The sequence below is a fragment of the Plectropomus leopardus genome, chromosome 20, assembly GCF_008729295.1.
Source record: "Plectropomus leopardus isolate mb chromosome 20, YSFRI_Pleo_2.0, whole genome shotgun sequence".
Lineage (NCBI taxonomy): Eukaryota > Metazoa > Chordata > Actinopteri > Perciformes > Serranidae > Plectropomus > Plectropomus leopardus.
The window spans coordinates 9,226,516-9,248,148 of NC_056482.1; the positions used below are offsets into that span (position 1 = coordinate 9,226,516).

The window sequence follows — 21,633 nt, forward strand, 5'->3', positions numbered from 1 at the left end:
AATTAAATGAGCTCCAACATAAACTCTGCTTTAAATGTGAATAAGCAGAATAACATAACACAAAAGATAATAAGGGCTGACGTTTGAGAAATGTATTTGTCCTAATCCCATGGTTAAGTTATGCATTTTATTGACATATATTTATTTATTTATTTTCTATTTTTTTTAAAATATTTTTTTATCAAAACTGAACACTTTGGTTGCCATATTCTTTCCTCGCATGTCCCTGAAAGAAAAATCAAGGCCAGTTAATCAGTTAATGACATTTTTCTCTTACAGCAATGGGCTTTCCAAGAATAAAAGTAATAATTTTAACATTCTCTCATATCTTTGTATTATATTCCACCTTAAAGCTGGATAAGACTAGATAATGACAGCAGATGGCATAAGCAAATATCACAATGAAACATACTCAATGCACAAATATGTTTAATTCAACTCATTTACATGAAGTGGAAAAATAACGTCATTCAGTCATTCAATGTTTTTTTATATACAAGGAATGTTTTAATGGCTAACAATAAAAAACATGATTTAAAAAGTGCCTCTTTTCACATATTTGGTCATCCACCAAGAATACAGCTTGTTTTGATTGAAGTGCTGTAGCTGTATTTATGGGGGATTACATTAAAAATAATGTAAAGTGACCAATGAGGCACTAATATATCTACACCTACAACGACTCCAGTTTCGGTGACTGCTCAGTGATACATGTAATATCATTTGATCGATTTAAGCAAAAATATTAGATCCGTACATCTAATTCTGACTTGTAACAGTAAGTCATCGTCAAAGTCAGGAAAACAGTGTTACTGTCAGTCAAGAGTCCTTTCCTTTGTTCATCCATTATGTATCAACAAATTAATATTGTGACAAAAAAAAAAAAAACAACAACAACAAAACACAAATAAGTCTACATTATGTTTTGTCCTTTAAACAATCTCAAAATAAAATTATCTTTATTTGGGCATAAATACATCTGTCTCAGAAGGCTTACTAGGAAAAAACAAATTTTGTTTGTTTTTCTTTGTCTCAGCACCGTTCATTATTGAGAAGAACAACTCACACGTAATACTGTCCAGGCAATAACTGCATTTGCAATTATAATCCTTATACATGGTGGCATTTACAAAATAATAACAAACATAAATTATAGGAATGAATAATTTATCAAAAATAATGTTTTACAAGGTCATTCCAGGCTTTAAAAGAATCCTTCATTGTTTATGCACTGACATGTTGCTCACTTTCAGTCCACTAGGTGGCTCTGTTTCCCTAAACATAAAAATACACGTGTTCAGTTCTCACTCTGAAGAGACTGTTTAGGGTTTATTCACAGAGGGCACTTGGTTTAGAGACACTGTAGAGCTCAAACAAAGGTGCTGTGTTTTCGTTCTGAAAGGCCTTTCTGCAGTTAAATACATATGGACATTATATTAAATGTACAGATACATGTTTCAGACGGGAGATCTGTTGATTAATGTCCAACGAAAAGTCCGATCCACTTGTATCGATGAATTCCTCAAGTCAGTTCTTTATTCATCTTTATATCATGGTTTCCTTTAAAGAGCAACAAAGTGCTCGGAGTCCTCGATGAGTAAAAAGTCTTCACATTTTTCATTAAAGGAAAAGTTCGCCTTTTTGAGAAATATGCCTATTATTTTCTTGCAGAGTCAACAAGAGGAACGGTCTCACTCTTATGCCTGGGCCACACTGTATGCGTGAGCAGCGCATGATGGCTACCTTGCTGAAATGCTGCAGCTCGCACGCTTGTGGTATAAAAAGCTGATTCTGCACTGTCAACAACAAAATATATTTGTATTTCTCAGTGTCTGTGACAGATATAGACATTGAAACTTTGAGGTGAAAGGTCCTATAATGTCAACATAATTATCAAAACACCATTTTTACTGTCTATTTTTGCCGTCATGCAGTAAAAATTGGCGAGACTCCGAATCTCTAGATGTGCCACAGCTGAGCAGCAATCGAGCCACGCCTCAGCAGCGCTGCTCTCACAGGCAGTGTGGCACAGGTGTTATATCTGAAAGTGGTTTCAGTCTACTCATCAGACTCTCAGCAAGAAATCCAATGAGCGTATTTTCCAAAAAGTGTTGAACTTTTCCTCTATTATCGGATGTGGTTTAGCTCAGTCGAATTCATCGGCATTATTTCAGCTGATTGCAGTCTTTGCAGTGACAATAATTCAACTCCTCATGTCTTCTTGGGGTTCGAGTTCTGCTGCTGTTTCTGTTTGCGGAGGTGAGCTTCAATCTCGTGCCTGAAGAACAGCATCCCCAGCTGGCCATGTGACGCCTCGTTCATGGCCTTAGACTGCATGCACATGCGGTACTGGTCTGGAGGGAGCTCGTCAGCACAGTGTTTCTCGTGCCACAGGTGAAACAAGCCTCGTGACGGTGCTCGGACCACTAGGAGATTGCTATGGAGGTACTTCCTGTACAGGTGGACATCTTCGCCGCCCCAGCCTTTGATGTCGATGTCAAAACCTCCTGGAGATGAGAGACGTTAAATGCATTATAAAACGCAACTTAATTGTACTATCATAGGATGTGGTATTGTGGAAAATGATAAGCTTTTTGATATGCAAACTTTTCTGAGTAACTTCAGTCTCTGGTGCTCTGTTCACTGCAGCTGATTGTGAATCCTGATTAGGGTTTACAGGATGTGATCATAATCAGTCTTCCCTCCCCTCTGCCTGGTTTGTTGTTTCATGAGGGGGCGGAGAGGACATTCTGGACCGATGCTGCAAAACAGTCCTCGACGAGGCATGTTTAAACCTGCATCTTTAAACGCCTGAACCATGGGTGTCTGCTTATGCTCACACTTTGTGTCTCTCTGCAGTTTTATTTTGATTATTCTGTCTGTCTCTGTCTCCATTTTCACACTCATGCTTCAGGGCTAAACACAGATAAGACAGGAATTTGAACCCAACAGATGAATTGTTCATTTGTTTATGCACTCGTGGCCTAAATAACATATTGCATCATAATTTCCGAAGAACAAAAAACAGCACAACTCAATTATGATTTTCAATGAACATTGATATGCCTGTATGGTAAATGTGCAGGCTGTTCTCATGCATAATTCGTATGTTTTGCTATGAAAAGTAATGCACTAAAATTCACTGAAATCTCATGTAATGACGACCCAGTAATTTGTGCAAATTAAATAGAAATATTTTGGAGGGCTGCAGTCATGTCATCAGTGCACTGACAGGAGTGAAGAAGGAAGCGGTCGTTAGGAGGCGGGTCAGGTTAGTGGATGGGTCACAGACCACAGGAGTTTCCCCATGAGAGCGGTGTTCAGAACAGTGTGAGCTTTAAGTCATTTTAAGTTACATCCTCATCCTGTTTCTCTTCCTAAATCTAACCTCCACAACTTAGACATAGACAGGTGCTAATTCATAGGATATCATACAAACCGTTGTGTGCATTTCTGTAGGATATCATACTGCTGCATGAGAATACTTTGAAATATGAAGCTGCAGTCAGAAGCTGGATAGCTTAGCTTAGCTTGGCTTATATATTTACTGTACCAATTTCATGTGATTTGGTAAATATAAAGTTGAAGTAGGGCGATTATTTTCATCGAATCTGCCAATCATTTTCTCTATCAATCAATGTGGTTTGGTGTATAAAATGTAAAAATGTAAAGGCTTATGCATACTTTCAAAAACTTATAGATAGAGATATTCAGTTTACTCTCATAAAATAGTAAAGAACCACAAAATATTCACATTTAAGAAGCTGTCATCAGAGAATTTTTAATTTTATTTTTCTTAAAAAAAAGATCAAATTAGTTGGTGGTTAAAGGTCTAATGTGTAGGATTTAGTGGCATCGAGTGGTGAGGTTGCAGATTGCGATCAACTGAAACTTCTTCCATGTGCAAAGTGTGTTGGAGGTCAGTGGCCAACACAAAACACAAACTGACCTATCTAGAGACAGTATTTTGGTTTATCCAGTCTAGGCTATTGTAGAAACAACATGGCGGACTCTGTTGGAGAGGACCCGCTCCATATGTGGATATAAACAGCTCATTCCATGGTAACAAAAACATGCTTCTCTGTGTTTATGTGATTATTGACAAATGAAAACTGTCTGCGCCCATTTCTGCAAAAATGTCCTTAAATCCTACACATTGGAGCTTTAATAGTTGGCAATTAATCCATTAATGGTTGCAACTCTATATGACATACATATGTATAAATATGAACATACATAAAAGCATGTACTTGCAAATGACTCTTGGCACATAAGTGAATACATATATCCCCAGACTACTCCTTTCAATCAGAGTTTTTGTCCTTCCTGCAGCTTGTTTAACATTTCGGCTCAGTTAAGTGAGAGCATTTTCATGCTGGCGTGTGTGCCTTGGCCCTAAACAATAAACCACTTTGAGTTTCGCTGTAGCCTTTAAGTGATGTCACTTTGGAGGGAAACTAAATTGATGTAAATGTGTCTTGAGAGCCAATATTGCTCAACTAGTACACAGATGGAGAGGACATGGGGGCTGTGAAATATGCTAATCTATGCTTCTGCTGCTGCTGAGAGCTGTTTCATGCAGAGTAATATAATCAAATCTCCTCCCAGTTAAGAAAAGTAATGTAATATTGAACCATTTGGGTTCTGGCGTTTTTCATATCCATTAAGCTATGCCACCATTAGCATAGCATCAAGTCATCCAGGAAGCCCATTTTTACCCCGCATTAAGTAACGCCTCTGCTCAGATAATCAAGCCCCAAGAGCAACTGTTTATCAATTCCTGCATTGCTAAAATGTTTTGATGGTTACGACTGCAGTGCAAATATTTACCTATGTTGATGAAGTCGGACCTGTATTGGCAGGTCATGCCGAAACCAAAGTCCCTCCAGAAACCCGTGTCTTTCTTGATAACCTGCAGGAGAAAAGAACAGCAAGTCTTAGGGAGCTTATGAACAAAAATATATCAGCTCAACACACTCTGGAGGCACATCAACAGGAGCATGCTTCTGTCGATTTTTAACAGCTGGAGAGGAGAAATATTTTCACAGCAATTTAGCACGGCAACTGAATATAATGTTTTCTACAAGTGTCTTGGAGAGTGTTTGAAGAAGAAAAGGGAGCGGGTAGGTCTGATTGGTGTGTGTGTTACCAGCTGCTGCTCCACAGGTGGGACGTGTTCAGGACTTCCGTAGATCAGAGTGGGGTTGTACTGGCTGAATAACACCGGGTAGAACACCTTTTTACCTGAGAGGGAGCGAGACAGCAAAGCAATGTCAGATAAAAACACAGTGATTTAATGAGAATTGTAGGGAAAGCACTTTAAATATTTATACATTTCACTTGACCATTTCTAATTACACTGAGAAATTAGAGACTAGTCATAACAGTTTAACCACTTGTAATTACAATTAAGATATCTGCCATTGCATCCTGGCTAGTAAAGATATGATATGTCCAGACAGATTTCGTCCAGTCGCAAGTACTTTTAAGATATCCATAAAACGTTCACTTAAGGCATCTGTAATTACATTTTAACTCTAATTACATTCTGATTAGTAAGAGTGAATCAATGAGTTGTTAAAGTAGCAGTGTGTAGGACTTAGTGCCATCTAATCCATCCAATGGCGAGGACCGCAGATTGCAACCAGCTGAAACATCTCCCTTGTGCAAAGCGTGAACTCCCAGTTAGAATTCCCTTTTTTACCAGGAGTTGAATTATCTACAGAGGTGTTTTCCTCTCCATAACAAACAGACCCGATGATTTAAACCGTTAAAATCACCGAGTAAATCAGGTTCACACTACAAGTCAATGTTTTGTCAGTAATGTTTAGCACATTGAAGACGGGCCACTAGCTTAGTCCGTGCTAATGTGTCACCATTTCTCACCATTTTTCCGATTTTCCGATCCAAATTAGCCACAGTGGTTTCTTTCTCTCGAAAACAAACCGACCTGGTAAAAAACTGGTAAAAACACCAAACAAAGCAGTGTCATGTTAAAAAATAGCGCTTTTCCGAAGCTGCTTGTCAAAGAGGGACTGCACTCAGGGACTCACAAGAACGCAAACAGCCCTAAAAAGAGCCAGTGTCTATTCTGGTCTACTGTAAAGACACGGTGGTGCAACATGGCGGACTCAATCGACAATGAGCTGCTCCATATGTAGATATAAACGGCTTAATCTAAGGTAAAAAAAACCCCACAATTACTCTTATTTTCAGGTGATTATAAACTAAAGAAAATATATTTATTATATTCTATCCCATTTCTGCCCATATATCCCCCTGAATCCTACGCACTGGACCATTAAAAACTACAGTGTAGATATCAAGAAGTTATTTCTTGTCATAATTATATCTACAATTTTGGATATCCTTTATCTTTAATATATAATAATATATCTACGAATACATATTGCCTTCTCGGAATGATTAATCCTGAGATATTTCCTTAAACATGCACAGTAATGTCTTTGGAGATTCTGGAGTGAAACAGTTTGACTCGTCATAAATGCATTGCTGATATCTCTCATGTTAATAACGTTGATCTTTTATATGTTAAAAAGGTGAAAGTATGTCACACCGGGCTGCGTGTTGAGTCGGCAGGTGTTGAGGAAGTCAGCGGTGAAGTAGATGTCTACGTCACAGAAGAAAAGCAGCACGTTGCCTCCCTTCCAGGCTCGGGCCCCGACGTCTAGACCCCGTCCCCGAGAGAACTCCTCATCCAGCTGCATTAGAGTGTAGTTCTTAAAATTAACTTCCCTGCAGAGAGAAAGAGAGAGACAAAGAAACCAGAAGTCAATTTTCTCACAGAAACACCCACAGAATGAAAATATCAATACATGAATATAGATTTTTTTTCAAGTTTATTCATATTAAAATGAGCTTGTTCGAAGTCTTCTTTGTGAAACTGCTAATGTAGCACAACTGTAAAGAGAATATACGACTGCAGGATTTCATAAAGAATAATAGACATTTTCACATTTTATAAGACAGATTCTTCCCATTTTTTACCCTGATTTGCAATATTTCTCACTTATGAGTGTTGGCAGAAACATCAGACCTTCTTATGTATTCATTGCATTTATTAATAAGTTATGTCTGTATCAAATTGAAATTAAAACATCTAAAGTTTTCCTGTGCTCTTGATTGATTGCAATGAATTTGGATAAGCTTATTACTCCATTTTTTACAGTTTAATTATCTAATTTTGTTTTAATTGATTTAATTTTCCTTTTATTGTGTTGTGATTTCCTCATTTATTGTTTTATTGAGCGAGAACGAGAGAGAGAGAGCGAGAGAGAGAGAGAGAGCAGGAAAGCAGAAGTAAGACGTGAATTGATTATAAATCTGTTCAGAAACTGAAGTTATACAAATAATCAACATGCAGTCTCTAAAGCCACCAAGCCCATTGTGCATCTAAGCTGTGAAATCTTCCTTTGTCCAATCTGCAGCCAGTAATATATTCATTTCTGAGTTTGGTTGTTATGGAATATGCACCACTAAAGTACAATATAATGTTAATTGTAATTTTGCAGGCCTTAAAGGAGCTGTGAAACATTCGGAGCTTTAACACAGCATCAAGTAACTATTTGCGAGGTAAAGGTATAGTGAAGTATTGACGTTCTAAGCAGAGAATGAAGTCGTACTGCCTTTGTGTGTGTTTTAATCTGAACTTCTCTGTCCAATGATGTGGTAGCCGGTCCGGCCGCTCATGCTTGTTAGTGAATGTAGCCCACTGGCTAGCTCATGTTATCACAATTAATCAATCAATCAGACTTTACTTGTATAGCACTTTTCATACAAATGAACTGTAACACAAAGTGCTCACAGATGCACAGCACCCATGTTCGGGTTTCTCCACAGGTAACAATGTTAGTTCTGTTAGCACTGTTGCTGTTGTTGTCGCTGTTGATTGAGTTTGCACTTTTAGCTGCCAGCTCAGCCATCTCCATGTTGATAGCCTTGTGCAGACAATCCCGACTCTGACTCTGACTCTGAATCGTCAGTATGCTCTGAATGTTGCATAATGTTGTTTAAAAAATGACTAATCAATCTACACTTCTACCTTCTTCTTTAAGATACTGCAGCTGGTACTGTGGCTCACGTGGTGCCTATAATGATGATGTTCTGTAGTCTTATTTAGCCACTTCTAGCAACCGCCTTTTTACATAATACATAAAAACTTCAAGGTTCACCAGTAGGGTATTTACTGACAAATTTTAAGTCTTAAGCTTGTTTTAACCAAAGACCTTGTTTCAGGCTTCTAACCAAAAACCAATTTAAAAAACCCAATGACTTTGAGACAAGGGAACTGCGAGTACTAATACTTAAACTCATTTCCAGGTTTTAGGCAAGGGGGGTGGAAAGAGAAGTCACTGTCTAAAATGAGGGGTACAGCACATGCCCCCTTTTTGGATGATTGCCCAGAAACTGCACAGAAACTGCTCCTTGGTTTTACGATTCAATCCTGAGTCACTCTATTCCTAAATAAATTAGTGTTAATCAAACTAGACAAACTTCAGACAGCATATGAAACATGGGGCTGAATAGCTTTACAGAATATGAGCACTGAGTTGTTTTTTTTATGGACTCTGGGACAAAATATGATGAAGCTGCCATACACACTGGATCTGATGAGTAGGTTAATGCAACAGACTGTGTGAAACCCAAGAGCCAACAGGGGCCCACAGCATAGTTGTGCCCTGGGCTTCCCTGTGGGTTGATTTGGCTCCAGTAATGCTTCATTTTCTGCCATTAATATTTTCTTCCCAAATATTAAAACATGAAGACCTCACAAAGTTCACATCAGCACAACTTCTTGTGGACGTCTTTTAACTCCCGCGATTCTTGTTCTCAGCTCATGTTCTTTTCTCCCGCGTTCTCATCATGATACGAACAAGTTTTAACTGTAACTGTAATTGCACGAGACAACGAAGCTTCCTCCATCACTGCCTTGAAGTTTTCTAAGGATGTGGTGAGAGTAAAGAGAAACAGCTGGATCCAGATGCATACAGCTGTGGCTTTTTTTCTCCCTTAACCATAACAATTCACACTGCTGGTGACTAATCCTTTACTCATGCATACACAGACCGAAACGCACACTTCGTATTGACTTCAGATACAGAGATTACTGAGGAAAAACTGGTTCACACATCTCTGTCCAAAGCAGAACAAACAGGATCTAACCACCTTCGTTGTTCATGTGATGTTGGGTGATATAACACGAGAGAAAGCAGGTAGACATGCACAGCTTTGTCAGAGGAAACCGGGATGACCAAAGGAAACATGGTCTGTTTGTTTTTGCCAGAGGCAGCGTGAATCATGTTTCCCACATTTCCATCTGACGGCTGTGTGTGTGTGGACATCTGTGTGAATATTGTGTATCAGCATATTTATTCATGTGTATGCTTTTGTCTCGCTCCTGTCCTTTCAGCTTCTCTCATGAATAAGACACAATAATACATTTTAATCCTGGTCAGAGCAGAGACACATGAACAGGATGCCACCTATGAGTGCCTTATTTGTCAGTCAGAATAACAACTTTATGTAAAACATCAGGAGCAATTACAAGATGTCCTTATATACCTGTCTATGTGTATTTATGTGCTGTCAGACAATACGTCTGCAGTCTATTCTCCACGTCTGTCTATAGTTTATGAAACCAAACAGAGTCGATTTGTTTCGCAGTCTAAACAGAGTCCCAGGAGAGGCTGACCCACCCGCTGGCACTCAACTGTCCACAGATGGCTAAGACGGAGCACAATAGCTCTGTTTGTCTCAAACAATGTTGATGCAATAGTAGTTTCATTCACATGTTGATTCAGTCTCAATTTTAACAGGGCGGGAAGCTCATTTGTCAAAGATGAAGAGAAAACTTTCAAGAACAGCATCTCACTGGCTAAAATACACTGCTTATTTCCTAACACAAATGTGATAAAATATGGATTTTATAATGTTTTGTATCAGCAAAATAATGTCCTACCTTGTTTTAAATGGATAGTTTGATAATTACTACTCTTATTGCTTTATTTACAAGAGTTATATAAGAAAGTTGATAGTGCCATAGGCCACTTAGACGCTTAAAACAAAGCCATAGCCATGGGTGGATTATGAGAAAATGGGCCCCTGGGCACACATACACCAAGGCCCAGTCAAGGTGCTTGCCATAGGCGATATCAGCAGCTGCTAAGCAACTGCTAACTGTAGCTTCATATTTACAGACACCCAGGTGGTATTGATCCCCAAACGTCAAACTATTCATTTAAAACAGATTTCTGGTCTCATTGGAGCCTTGTTTTATATTTTGGCACCTCTCAGAGAGAACATTTACATGTTTGTGTCACTTTGAATGTCGCTGTGACATTAGCATCTAGCCTAATTGATTTCACTTTGGAGGTAAACTAAACTGATGTAAATCTGTCTTGAAAGCCAATGTTCCTCAAATATACAGATACAGAGGATGTGGGGCTGTGATATGCTGATTTATGCTGCTCCTGCTGATTAAAGACTAACAGCTAGCTTGGCCCCGTGAAAAGGTAAAAATACCAGCTGAAGTTGTTTTTACATTTTGTTTTTTGAATGAATTAATCAAACAAGATATTTAATCATGTAAATTGTAGGTGGATTCTGTTATATCTCATTAGACTTATAATATTAGTAACAATTCTTCAACATTCGTGTGTCCACCTACCCATTTACAGAGTCTCTAAAATGTAAGCCCAAGACAATGAACAAAGGCACAGCTATCGTATGTCGAATGAAGTTCACTTAAATCCTACAACATCCTTATTTTTGAAACTCCTTTTCATAATATGCTCTTTTTCTTCCCTCTTCCCCCACAGCACCTCAATCTGGCCTAAAATAGTCAATTTGTTTACTGTGGGCGTGGTGGCTGGTACCTCGAAGGGGCTAAATTGTTGAAATTGTGTCAGAGTGAGAAGCCTGTTAAGAGCTGTCATGTTGTTTCTCAGCAGCAGTCCTGATCCTGTTAGTTCGGCTCAGGACAGGAGACAGAGACCAGATTTTCTCTTCTCTGTGAATCTGTGCCTCTGTGTAACTATTGCATGTATTGCGTGTGTGTGATTATAGCTCAAGGACTGACTGCAAACATGGTGTTTACTGAATGTGTGTGCTGTGAGCTTCTATATGTGGCCATATTAGATTAGTTTATTTCAGCATTTGTTAGGGACCATATATAACAACATTAATCTGACATGAGGAGAAGAGTTGCATTGTGGCTGATTTAGCTCTGAGCTAATTTCCATCTGTAGTCCCTGGACACAAACACTAATACAACTAATGTAATTAATATCTTCAGTCTAAACACATTTTCTGAGCAGGTGTTGCAAATTGGCTTTTTGCTGCAAACTCCAAAGACAGTGGTACTTCTACAATTCAACCATAAACCTAACTACACAGAGCTACACTAAACTAAACACGTTTTTAAGATACCAGTGAAGAACTCTTGCATTTTAGCCATGCTTGTTGCATTGCTCTGGTGATGGCACTGTATGCCAGTTAGGCGGTCCACCACTTTGGTCCAGACAGAGATATCTCAACAACTCTCAGGGATTAGCACACCTCTCTTCTGCTCTAAATGTGTCCATGTGGAGGTAGGGTCACTTCCAGTACAGTTTGTTGCAGTGTAGAAAACTGCTCAAAAAGTTACAGCATTAAGATTTTTTCTTTGTTTTCATGGTAGAGCGGGCGTCCCATATACAAAAGCTATGCCCTTGCCGTAGCGGCTGCAGATTCTATTCTGGCTTCGGCCCTTTGCTGCTTGTCATCCCCTCTCTCTCTCCCTTTCACGCTATAGCTGTCCTATCAAAAAAATGTTTTCTTTGTGACACCCACACACCAATGTGCTGGGTGACTGCTGTACGACTGAGAAGAGTAGACAAATCAAAGTATCCAGTCTTACATCGTAACTACCAGTTGAGGAATCATATAGGAAAAATGGACTGGCAGATCAACATGGCTCACGGTAGTGCCAACCAAAAGAGCTCTTGGTCCCCCACGTCAAATCACATTCATGTCTGCTGTATGCATTTCATTACAGGTGAGAATAATGAGACTAGACTAGACTAATGAGTCATACTGTAATTGTATAATTGTGTGTCGCTGAGTGTTTGGTCTTGCATTTTGGCAGTCTTTACAGGCCCAGAATTGGCCAATTTAAGTACTTTACTTATCCTTACTATCCGAACTAACTGATAATTTTTTTAAGTAAGTGCATTGGCTGCAGTACATTACCTAAGGCATGATTCAAGGCCAAACTTAAATATCATTCCTTAGATCCCCAGAAAGGGCTTCAAAATAATTAAACACCATGTTGGCCTCAATATTCTTCAATCAAAATGTTATTCAAGGTTGTGAAATTAAGCAGAAAAGACGAGAAAAGCACGATTTTGAATTTTACAGACCACCTTCGCTTCAAACAAAGATGGCAGCGATCTTGTGACGTCACGTTCCGTATTAGTAAACACCGCATCAGTTTAACAGCAGGACGTCAGCAATGTCATTGTGAATGTGTTAGCATGCAAGGTTTGCATTTAGCTCAAGACTAAACTCACCGAAACACCACTGCATTTCTTTTATGTTGTCATTTTATGACATACTGCGTAGTAGTTAAAAATGTTCATGCAAGTGTAATCGCATGTACATCTTCAGTCAAGTCAAGTCTTGTCGCCCCATAAATACATTTCAAGTGAAGAAGGTAAACTGCTTTCACCTCCTTCGCCATGTTTTCCTGCATTCTTTGATGTGCTCTCTTGGTAGCTCCTCTCTACCTGGGATTTTTTTTTTAAATGGCAGCAATAAATTATAAACAACAAATTTCCTCTGTTTGTCTGTCACCTGTCTGCTGTTTACAGAGCAGGGAGGCTGGTGTATCCTCAGTGGGCAGAATAAGAGAAAAAAAAGAAGCTTGTGCTTTACAGTGAGCTGGGGAATCAGCAGTCTCTGCATGTAATGGAGAGGTAAGTGCAAGCTATAAAAAATGTAGACTTGTTGTGATCACTCTCAGTCTGAGCCCTCAGGCAAGACAGCTACACGAGTTATCAACGGTGAGTAATTTGCAGAATGGGTACAGACGATCAGTTAAGAGTCTCTTTAAAATGAATATTGGACAGCTTTCAAAACTGCTCCGTGATTTGTTTATCATTTCATCCTCTCATAATCTCTCAATCTCCGTCTGCTGGACATTATCCTTTCAATTCCTCAGCTGTCAGGGGCCCTTCACAGTGTTGTCGACCTGTCTGTGAACTTAACAAAATGCCATAGTAACATGAAAGGCTTGTCTGAGAGGCTGTCACAGGCTGAGGTAAAACCTGAAAGAGTGACAGATTGATCTCATCCTTCGTTTCTTTGTCTGCCCAAATTTCTGATCTTTCTCTTTCATCTTAACATACCACTTCCTTTGATATCCTTGTTGATGCTCTTCTCCCATCCTCGGATTTTTTTTTTCCCCCCACCTCGCATCGTATCTTTACACCTCTCCTGCAACTTCCTTTCTCACTGTTTTTTCCCGTCTCTGCTCTGCCTCTGAAACACTTACTCATACGTATCGAGCGGTATCTCTTTAAAACAGATCACTCACTTCTCCCTCCGTTACACACAATTTCTCAGCGGTATCTCTCCCCCTCTTTATCTCACGTTCTTCTCAATCATTATTCTTGAGCATGTAAGGCTCAGAAACGTACATTCCCCCTGATGGTTTGAGCCTGAGTTCAGGCTTTGAAGTATGGATGTGTAAGCGATATACTTGAAAGTTCAGTAGCTGATCCTATCTATTTTAAACGATATCCCCTGTGTCAGGCAGAATGCTTGAAAACGGAGGCTCTGATTTTGCTGGAGCATTGCTTTTCTATCTCCCATACTCTGCTTTGGCTGTTTTAGTTTTTATTATAGTCAGACTGGTTTGGACTTTGATATAAACACCTGCAAACAATTAGCACCTGCAAATGAAAACCCATGCATTTTTTTGCCCTCATTTAATCCTTGAAGAGGTGTTGATCGGGGTTACAAAGCTGCCTGAGATCCGGGACAGTTTAGATCTCGTTAGACTTGTTAGAAATGTGCCTCAGGTAGTTCACATTGGCTGCTGATAGTCGTACAAATGCTCTATTGAAAGGATTTCAGCAGGGACGCTGTGCTACTAAAAAGCAGAGAGTGTGACTGCATGTGATAAAGGAAAAAAAAGGACAAATAGCTGGAGGTTGTTTGGGAGCAGACGCAAATCAAACCACTTTCTCGAGGTGAATTCCATTTATAGGATGGGCAGTGTAGAATCAGATCAGCCACTAATGATGCCATCACTGCTGGGAACAGATATTGACTTGTTTGTGAGTGGAGGTGTGTGTGTGCACTTGAACGATATGTTTGTGTGAACCAATTGGAGTTTTAGACCCTTCAAAGTGAGGACGTTTTCAACTCTTTTTTGTAGGATCTGTTCTTGATTTATAGGGTTAATTAAAGTTTAATTAGAGTTATCCTTGGATAAAATAAGCATCTGTTAGTATTTGCATGCAAGCGTGCCCTGTTGCTGAGTCGATTAGTGTAACAGATTAGTTGGTTGATAAAAGACCACTGTGATAGTTGATTAAGTTATTAAGTAAAATCACCTGATTTTTGTTCAATACAACTTTGCAAACACAGAGATTGGTTTGTGTTTTGCTCTGAATCTTAACGACTTTGTGATCCCCTGACTTTTTCTCTACATATCACAGCTCTTGCGTTGCTTGGAGGCTGCTTTTGCACAATGACAGGAGGCCAGGGGCAGGTCACAGCAGCTCTGCCCAGTTCAGGTGTACGTAGTGGTGTTTCTAGGAATTGAGGAAAATTCGTGGCTTAGACCATACCACTGTCAAGCTGTCCAGGGGATTTTCCCCTGGCACGTTGTTTGATAAATGAGCTCTATTTTGATTCCTCTTTATGCACTCTGGCACCTTATTTACATTTAAAGTAACAAAAAAAAGAAGCCTAGTTTGCATCAATTTATATTCACTGTGAATAAGAAAATGGTTGGGGGGCCAGATTTTGCCCTTGTGCTGTAAGTTGAGCATCGCTGCTCTACCGTTCGACAGGCCAAATATGTCTAAAACTTTCATTTATGACAATACACAACTAATGAGATTCCCATCAGCCTCTGTATTTAGGGCTAATCAGTGTTGGCAAGCTAACATGTTTAACTGAGACAGCAAACGTGGTGAAAATTGTTCTTGCAAAACATGTTACAACCGCCATTATGTAATGCTGGCATTAGCTCAAAGCCAGGTTTTAGCAGAAAATAACTAGTTTGTTTGTAATTTTTGTCTGACCATGTCAGACACTTATAATAAACAATGTATATATTTAAAGGTCCAGTGTGTAGGATTTAGGGGGATATATTAGCAGAAACAGAAAATAATAAAAGAAGCGTGTTTTCCTCAGTTTATAATCACCTGAAAATAGGAATATTTGTGTTTTCGTTATTTTTCAATGAGCTTTTTATATCTACATATGGAGCAGGTCCTCGTCTATGGATATCGACATGTTGCACCGTTATGTTCGTACAGTAGCTCGGGACACGCAAAAACACTGGTTCTAGATAGGGCCATTTATGGTTTCGTGTCAGCCATCATAGTTAGGAGCCCCTCTATGACAAGCAGTATAAAAAATAATACTTTTAAAACATGAAACTGCTTTATTCTGTGTATTTGCTGGTTTAAATCAGCGGATCTGTTTGTTTTGGAAAGGAAGAGACATCTGTCATCTGCAGATAATTTAGCTCCCGGTAAAAACCTCTTGAACATCTGGATCTTAAGTTATCAGACGAAAAATATTGAGCACACATTACCAGGTGCTGGGCTAGCTGCCCATTGCTGATATGCCAAAAAGATTCAGAGAAACACTAATTTATAACGCAAAACTGCGTTATTCTTAGTTTTAATTAGGGAGGAGAAGAGACTTTTGTGGAAAATTTGCTGCCTTGTAAAAACCTGCTGATCACTAAAGGAATTCCAACCAGGAGAAGTTTCAGCTGGTTGAAATCAGTGTACTTACTACACTACATCGCTACATTACATACATTACATCGCTAGATGACACTAAAAAATACAGGTCCCGTGTGTGAGGTTTATGGGGATATAAACCTCACACACGGGACCTGTATTTTTTCATACATTACGCAGTAAAGACAGTAACCCTGAGTTACAGTCCAAATGCCCGTGCACACATGCATCTTCCTCTGTGAGCCTATATGCAGTTTGTGATTGTATCTGTGGCTGTACTGTATATATGTGTGTGTGTGTGTGTGCTGGATAATGGAACCACAGGTTATCTAACAGAAATGACTCCTATTCATTTCAACCACAGTCTTGGAGCAAGATAAAAGAAAAGTAGGAGTACAGGGTTGATTACAGCCATCGATTCACGCCTAGGTAAGCTGCAGTATAACTGATGAATGAATTGTTCGGCAGTGAGAAGAATACGAAAAGCCTAAAAGGGTTCAAGGCGGAGCCGCTGCCAGGACAGTGCACTTTATCCAGCGCTGACTGTACCTCCACTTACTCCTGCTCCAACTGTTTTTTACTCAGTGTGCTTCTCTTACAAACATCCCAAATCTCACTTCTACACTAAAATCAATAGGGTTTGTTGTATGTTTGTGTTCTTCTTTTCTGATTTTGCCTTCTCCTTCTTCACTTCAAGTGTGTTTAACACTGCATTTTTTGCTTTGCAGTCTTCCCCCCCTCAGCGACAGCAGCAGGCAGACACACGGAGGGACAAAGAGCGACGCTGTGTGATACTATACTAGATAGTCCAACTGTATCAAGGCCACACAAAAACCTTCGGGGCTGGGAAATCGACAAGCGTCACCATAGCAACCCCCTCGGGGAATCTGAGGCTCTATCCACAGTGGATCTGACTTCTGAACAGCCGCCGGCGATCATCTCCTGAGGTGTGTGTGTGTGTGTGTGTGTCGAGGGGTCCATGTGAGAGGTTTAGCATGAGTGAGGGATGATCACAGGCATGTTGTAATTTATCTGTGTTGGCTGGTGGCTCGAAGCTCCTCAGCGTGGGTGGCACACTGCTCCATTATTCATCAGACAGATGACTGGCTGTGGCAGGACGCCGAGCCAAGAGGTGTGAGTGTGTGTGAGTGTGTGTGTGTGTGTGTGTGTGTGTGTGTGTCATAAGAGAGCGACAGATTAGAAAACGTGAAGAGCTTTCTAGTGTTATATGCGGGAAAAAAATGTTTTTACAGCAGCTGCTTCTGAGAGCACGACTGCGGCAGCACTCATTTTCATTACATAAATTGCCTTCCATATTCTGGCCCTCTGACTCAAAGATCTGATCTTGGCTGTGCTTTCAACCCACCTGGATGTGTTCTCCAGAGTGCTGCGGACTTCGCTCATCTGCTCTTTCCCAAAATACACCACTGTCAGATGGACCCGACCGTCCTGACGCACACAGACTTCCCTGTACATACACACAGAGAGACACACATACACACACACACGCACAGGAAGGGACATTATGGATGAAAGTGTACTCAAACAGAGCAGGAAGGAAGATTAAATGAGGGGTTTTAAAAAGAAGTCCTTGGTTTAGAGGTCTTGAAATGATTAGTCCAACAACAACTCGGATAATTGATGGCTTGAATCACTCACCAAGAAAAAAATATCAAGCATTTGCTAGTTTCAGCCTCTAAAATGTGATGATTTACTGCTATTCTCTGTTTTACATCACTGAAAATTAAGTTAGTAGGAACAAAACCTGCATTGAAAAGACAACACTTTTGAATATTGTTCTTGTTTCAATAATTCCAAACTAAAGGATTAATTATTTAATCAAAAAAGTAACAGACAATTTAATTGCTAATGAAGACAATCTTCACTCTCAGCTATGATACTCACTCTCCTCATTCTGACACTACATGAAAGCACAGAGGAGAGATTGTACATGAGTGAAAGAGAGACCAGGTGGTAGATGCCTGCAGGCACTTTGATGGAGAAATGTCAAATATATCACGCATATGCTGAAGATAATTCACCTCGTCTGCCACAGCACACACACATTAGAGTTTCTCCCCAGAAGCACATGGGGAGAAATGTCTCCTAAAACGCAACTAGGTAAACACAAAATGCTTAAAAATGACTAATTATAAGCAGAGGATACTGAGTAGTCATAAATAATGAGGTTTTTACTGTCATTATACACTCTGTTTTGTTAAAGGCTCTCTCTAAATGCCGGCATTATTAGAAGTAAATAGACTTTTTTTTTAGGATCTGATGAGGCATTCTTCATTTTGTCACTGGGACCACAAAATAGAAACGAAAACGTTATATTTTCTTTATGAACACCAGAGTGCCCATCTGCATTTTTTTTCAGCTTGTTTGTGTGAATTCATCATTTTATCTCCATATTTTGCACTTGGGAAATATATCACAGGGCCTCATAAACACTGCTATTTTCCATTCTAACTGTGAATAAAGAATATTTGATAAATGCGCAGTTACTCACTGTTATCGCCTCCTAAACACACACACACAGTTTCTCCTGGTACACCTTTAATATGGATGAGGGTAAAGTGTTTGCTCAGCGACTCACCCAGTCTTTCAAGTAAGTACACTTCTTGCCATGCTGTATATCAACTGCTGCTGGTCTGCCCAGGGGGGCATTTTAATGGGCTGCAACACTGCTACTAAGCAGGATTTACCATGTAAAAAGAGCTGTGATAAGCAGCAGCAGCTGCCCAATAAATCACAGACATTAAGGAGGATGTTTCCTGAACTGATGGTGATGGACTGCAGAGCTGAGACAAGCTCACTTTGCTGATTTTCTTTATCAAAAATCCTTCATGGTTTGGATCACATACTAGCCTGGATCTATTTGTATTATAATGTGGTTTATTTGAGATGCTTATTAAATCTGTACATTAAAGTATGAAATTACATTTCCTGTGGTCATGTGGTAACTGATAAAAACTGAGCTGGGATTTTCGTTCATCCTTTCGTCTGAATCATTTAAACCTCTTAGATTTGTTTACATTCTTTTTATGCCCACCAGCACCAAAATAAATTAACTGATAACGCCGCATTGGCAGTTTCAAAATATTAATTACATGTTCTAAAAAAAAAAAAAAAAAGAAAAAAGAAAAACAGCTTCTCTGATGTTAATTTTCTTTCCTCTAATCTCGCCTACCTCTTGTCGCTGTCTGCCTGATCCCCAATTAAAATGTGAAATGGGAATTGAAACTGGGTTTGAATAACAGAGTATCACATTTTCCTGAATTAGTTACGTGTGACACAACAAACCGTCTTGAATAATTCATTGTGGTGCTTCTGTTTATGTCACTTTGTTTGTGTGACTTTGCAATAAACTGCTGGAAACAGGATAAGGAATTCAAATATGTGAGAAAAGATTTCAATCACTGAGTCTCACCTGAAGTTGTGCATAAAGTGTTTGAACTTGTCTGTGCGTTTGGACAGTGGGACGATGATGTTGATCGGAACGCTGGCAGTGTCCACCCTCTCGTTTTTCACCTTCATCAGCGGTCCAAAGGGACGGAAGAGGACCAGGCGTCTGAATTCATTAGTCGACTCCCCTCTGAAGGTCAGCTCGTACAGCGTCCCTTTGTCCTTCTCTGTGCGGGTGATACCTGATGAGTGAGACACAGAGACATGAACTCATGACCAAACAAACTGATACAGAGCCAGTGCATGTTTTTATGACAGTCAGTAGCTGTATTAATGTATTTTAGCAACATTGAGTATATAAGCATGTTTAAAAGAATATGCTTATTCCATTATTTCTGATAAAATTCATGCTACGCTCATATCTGAGCGTGGAATCAATCTTTTCATCTGATGCCCTGCAAGTAAGAGCAGTTCACAAAATGCTGAAGTATTCCTTTAAATTTTGCAGCTTTAATTAAACAACTATGATAAACTGAACTTCTAGTAACTTTGGGAAAATATTATATTGTATATTAAAGTTACAGTTCACCCCAAAATCAAAAATACTATATAATATTTTTCTCTTACCTGCTCATCAGTCTAGATTGTTTTGGTGTGAGTTGCCAGATATCGGAAATATCAGCTGTAGAGGTGTCTACCCTCTCTCCAAAATAAAGGAAATAGCTGGCACTCGGCTTGTGGTGCTCAAAGCACCAAAAAATACATTTGAGAAACGCAACAGCAATGACTTTTTCCAGAAATTATGACCCAGTTACACAATATAATCCACAGACCCTGTTGTGAGCAGTTTAATGTAGGAACTATTTTCTTTCCACAGAACTGCACCTGTCGACCGTGTCACCCTGCAGAAGGAAGCGTGCATCTACTGCTAGCTCTCCTAGCACCACTGAGCTAGCTATATTAATGAGAAGGGCAGCATTAATGTTAAAATGTGGCGCCGTCACAAGCCTCTCGTCCATGAGTGGATGCATGTTTCCTGCTGCATGTTGAGACAGTTAGTGAGTGTAGTTTGGTATCCAGAAAACTGTTATTCCATGAAACTGTTCACAACAGGGTCTTTTTATTATCTTTAGTAACTGGCTCATGATTTCTAGAAAGAGACATTGTTGATGAGTTTTTTTTTGGCACTTGCCATCTTGTTCCTTATTTGAGAGAAAGCAGACATCTCTACGACCGATATCTCCAACAGCTGTCAACTCGCACCAAAACAATCTAAACTGATGAATAGCACTACAGGAAAGAGGAACAATATGTAGTGATGATTTTGTTGTGAACTGTCCCTTTTACATTCACTTACATACCAACATATTAACCAGTATGAATACAGTATGAATGCTGGATAAAATGTAAGTGTAACCCAGTGCAAAAACAATCTTTGTTTGTCCATAGTGAATTATAATGCCAGATTTTAGTTTCTGTGCATGTACGTAGCTCCTCTGTGTCGTTCTTTGTCGCAGTGATTTTGTTATCCTTTTTTTCTCCAGGGTGCGGCTTTTGTTTAAATCCCCTGAGAATTTCTGTGTTCCTAAAAGCCACAGATTGTGTTTTTCCAGTTATTTTTTAACATCCAATCTTAAAAAAATATCTGCAAAATAAACATCTTTTTTTCAGGGAACATCATTTTTAGCATCAGCTCGTGAAAGACTGATACTGTTTGTATATGTGGGGGGAGGAAGAGGTCATTCAAGGCAACTGGAGACATTGTCCATGCACTCTTCTGCAGCTGGGCAAAGAGCCGTGACTGTGCATACACATGTAACACACACATGCATGACACACAAGAAAAGTGAGAGGCTATTCTGGTCATCCAGACCAATTTTCTTGTTGCAGGCTTTACGTCAACTTGCTCCTCCAGAGAGAAGTTGTTTTTCAATTACTCTGCTATTACAAGGATTATTACTTGCAAATGGACCTACGTGAGGTCTGTGGGGGTGGAGAGAAAATGGGAAATGGAGTACAGAAAGTGAGAAGTAAGACCAGAGGGAAGAGAAACGGGGAGGGAGAAAGAGGAAGAAAACACAGCACTGGAAATAGACATCAGAGAGTGCTTGGATGACAAAAAAAGAGCAGACAGATAGAAATAAAGAAGAAAGTGAAGTGCAAGTCAGAAAACGAAGATAGAGAACAGAAATGTGTCTGTAAGCAACCACTTATAGTCTGATAGCAGTTTGAATTAAGG

At 39.5% G+C, this 21,633-nt stretch overlaps 1 protein-coding gene across 1 annotated transcript in view; it reads right to left on the minus strand.

Annotated features, from left to right (window-relative positions):
* Positions 1 to 412: 412 nt before the first annotated feature.
* The window catches only part of csgalnact1a (chondroitin sulfate N-acetylgalactosaminyltransferase 1a), a 38,339-nt gene continuing 17,118 nt past the window's right edge, over positions 413 to 21,633 (minus strand). Inside the window, exons 3-8 of the mRNA XM_042509546.1 lie at positions 19,420 to 19,636; positions 17,353 to 17,454; positions 6,578 to 6,756; positions 5,150 to 5,244; positions 4,831 to 4,912; positions 413 to 2,507 (exon numbers count right to left, since the gene is read on the minus strand). Coding sequence (XP_042365480.1) covers positions 2,212 to 2,507; positions 4,831 to 4,912; positions 5,150 to 5,244; positions 6,578 to 6,756; positions 17,353 to 17,454; positions 19,420 to 19,636 — 971 coding nt within the window. The 3' untranslated portion in view covers positions 413 to 2,211. The remainder of the gene's footprint in view (positions 2,508 to 4,830; positions 4,913 to 5,149; positions 5,245 to 6,577; positions 6,757 to 17,352; positions 17,455 to 19,419; positions 19,637 to 21,633) is intronic.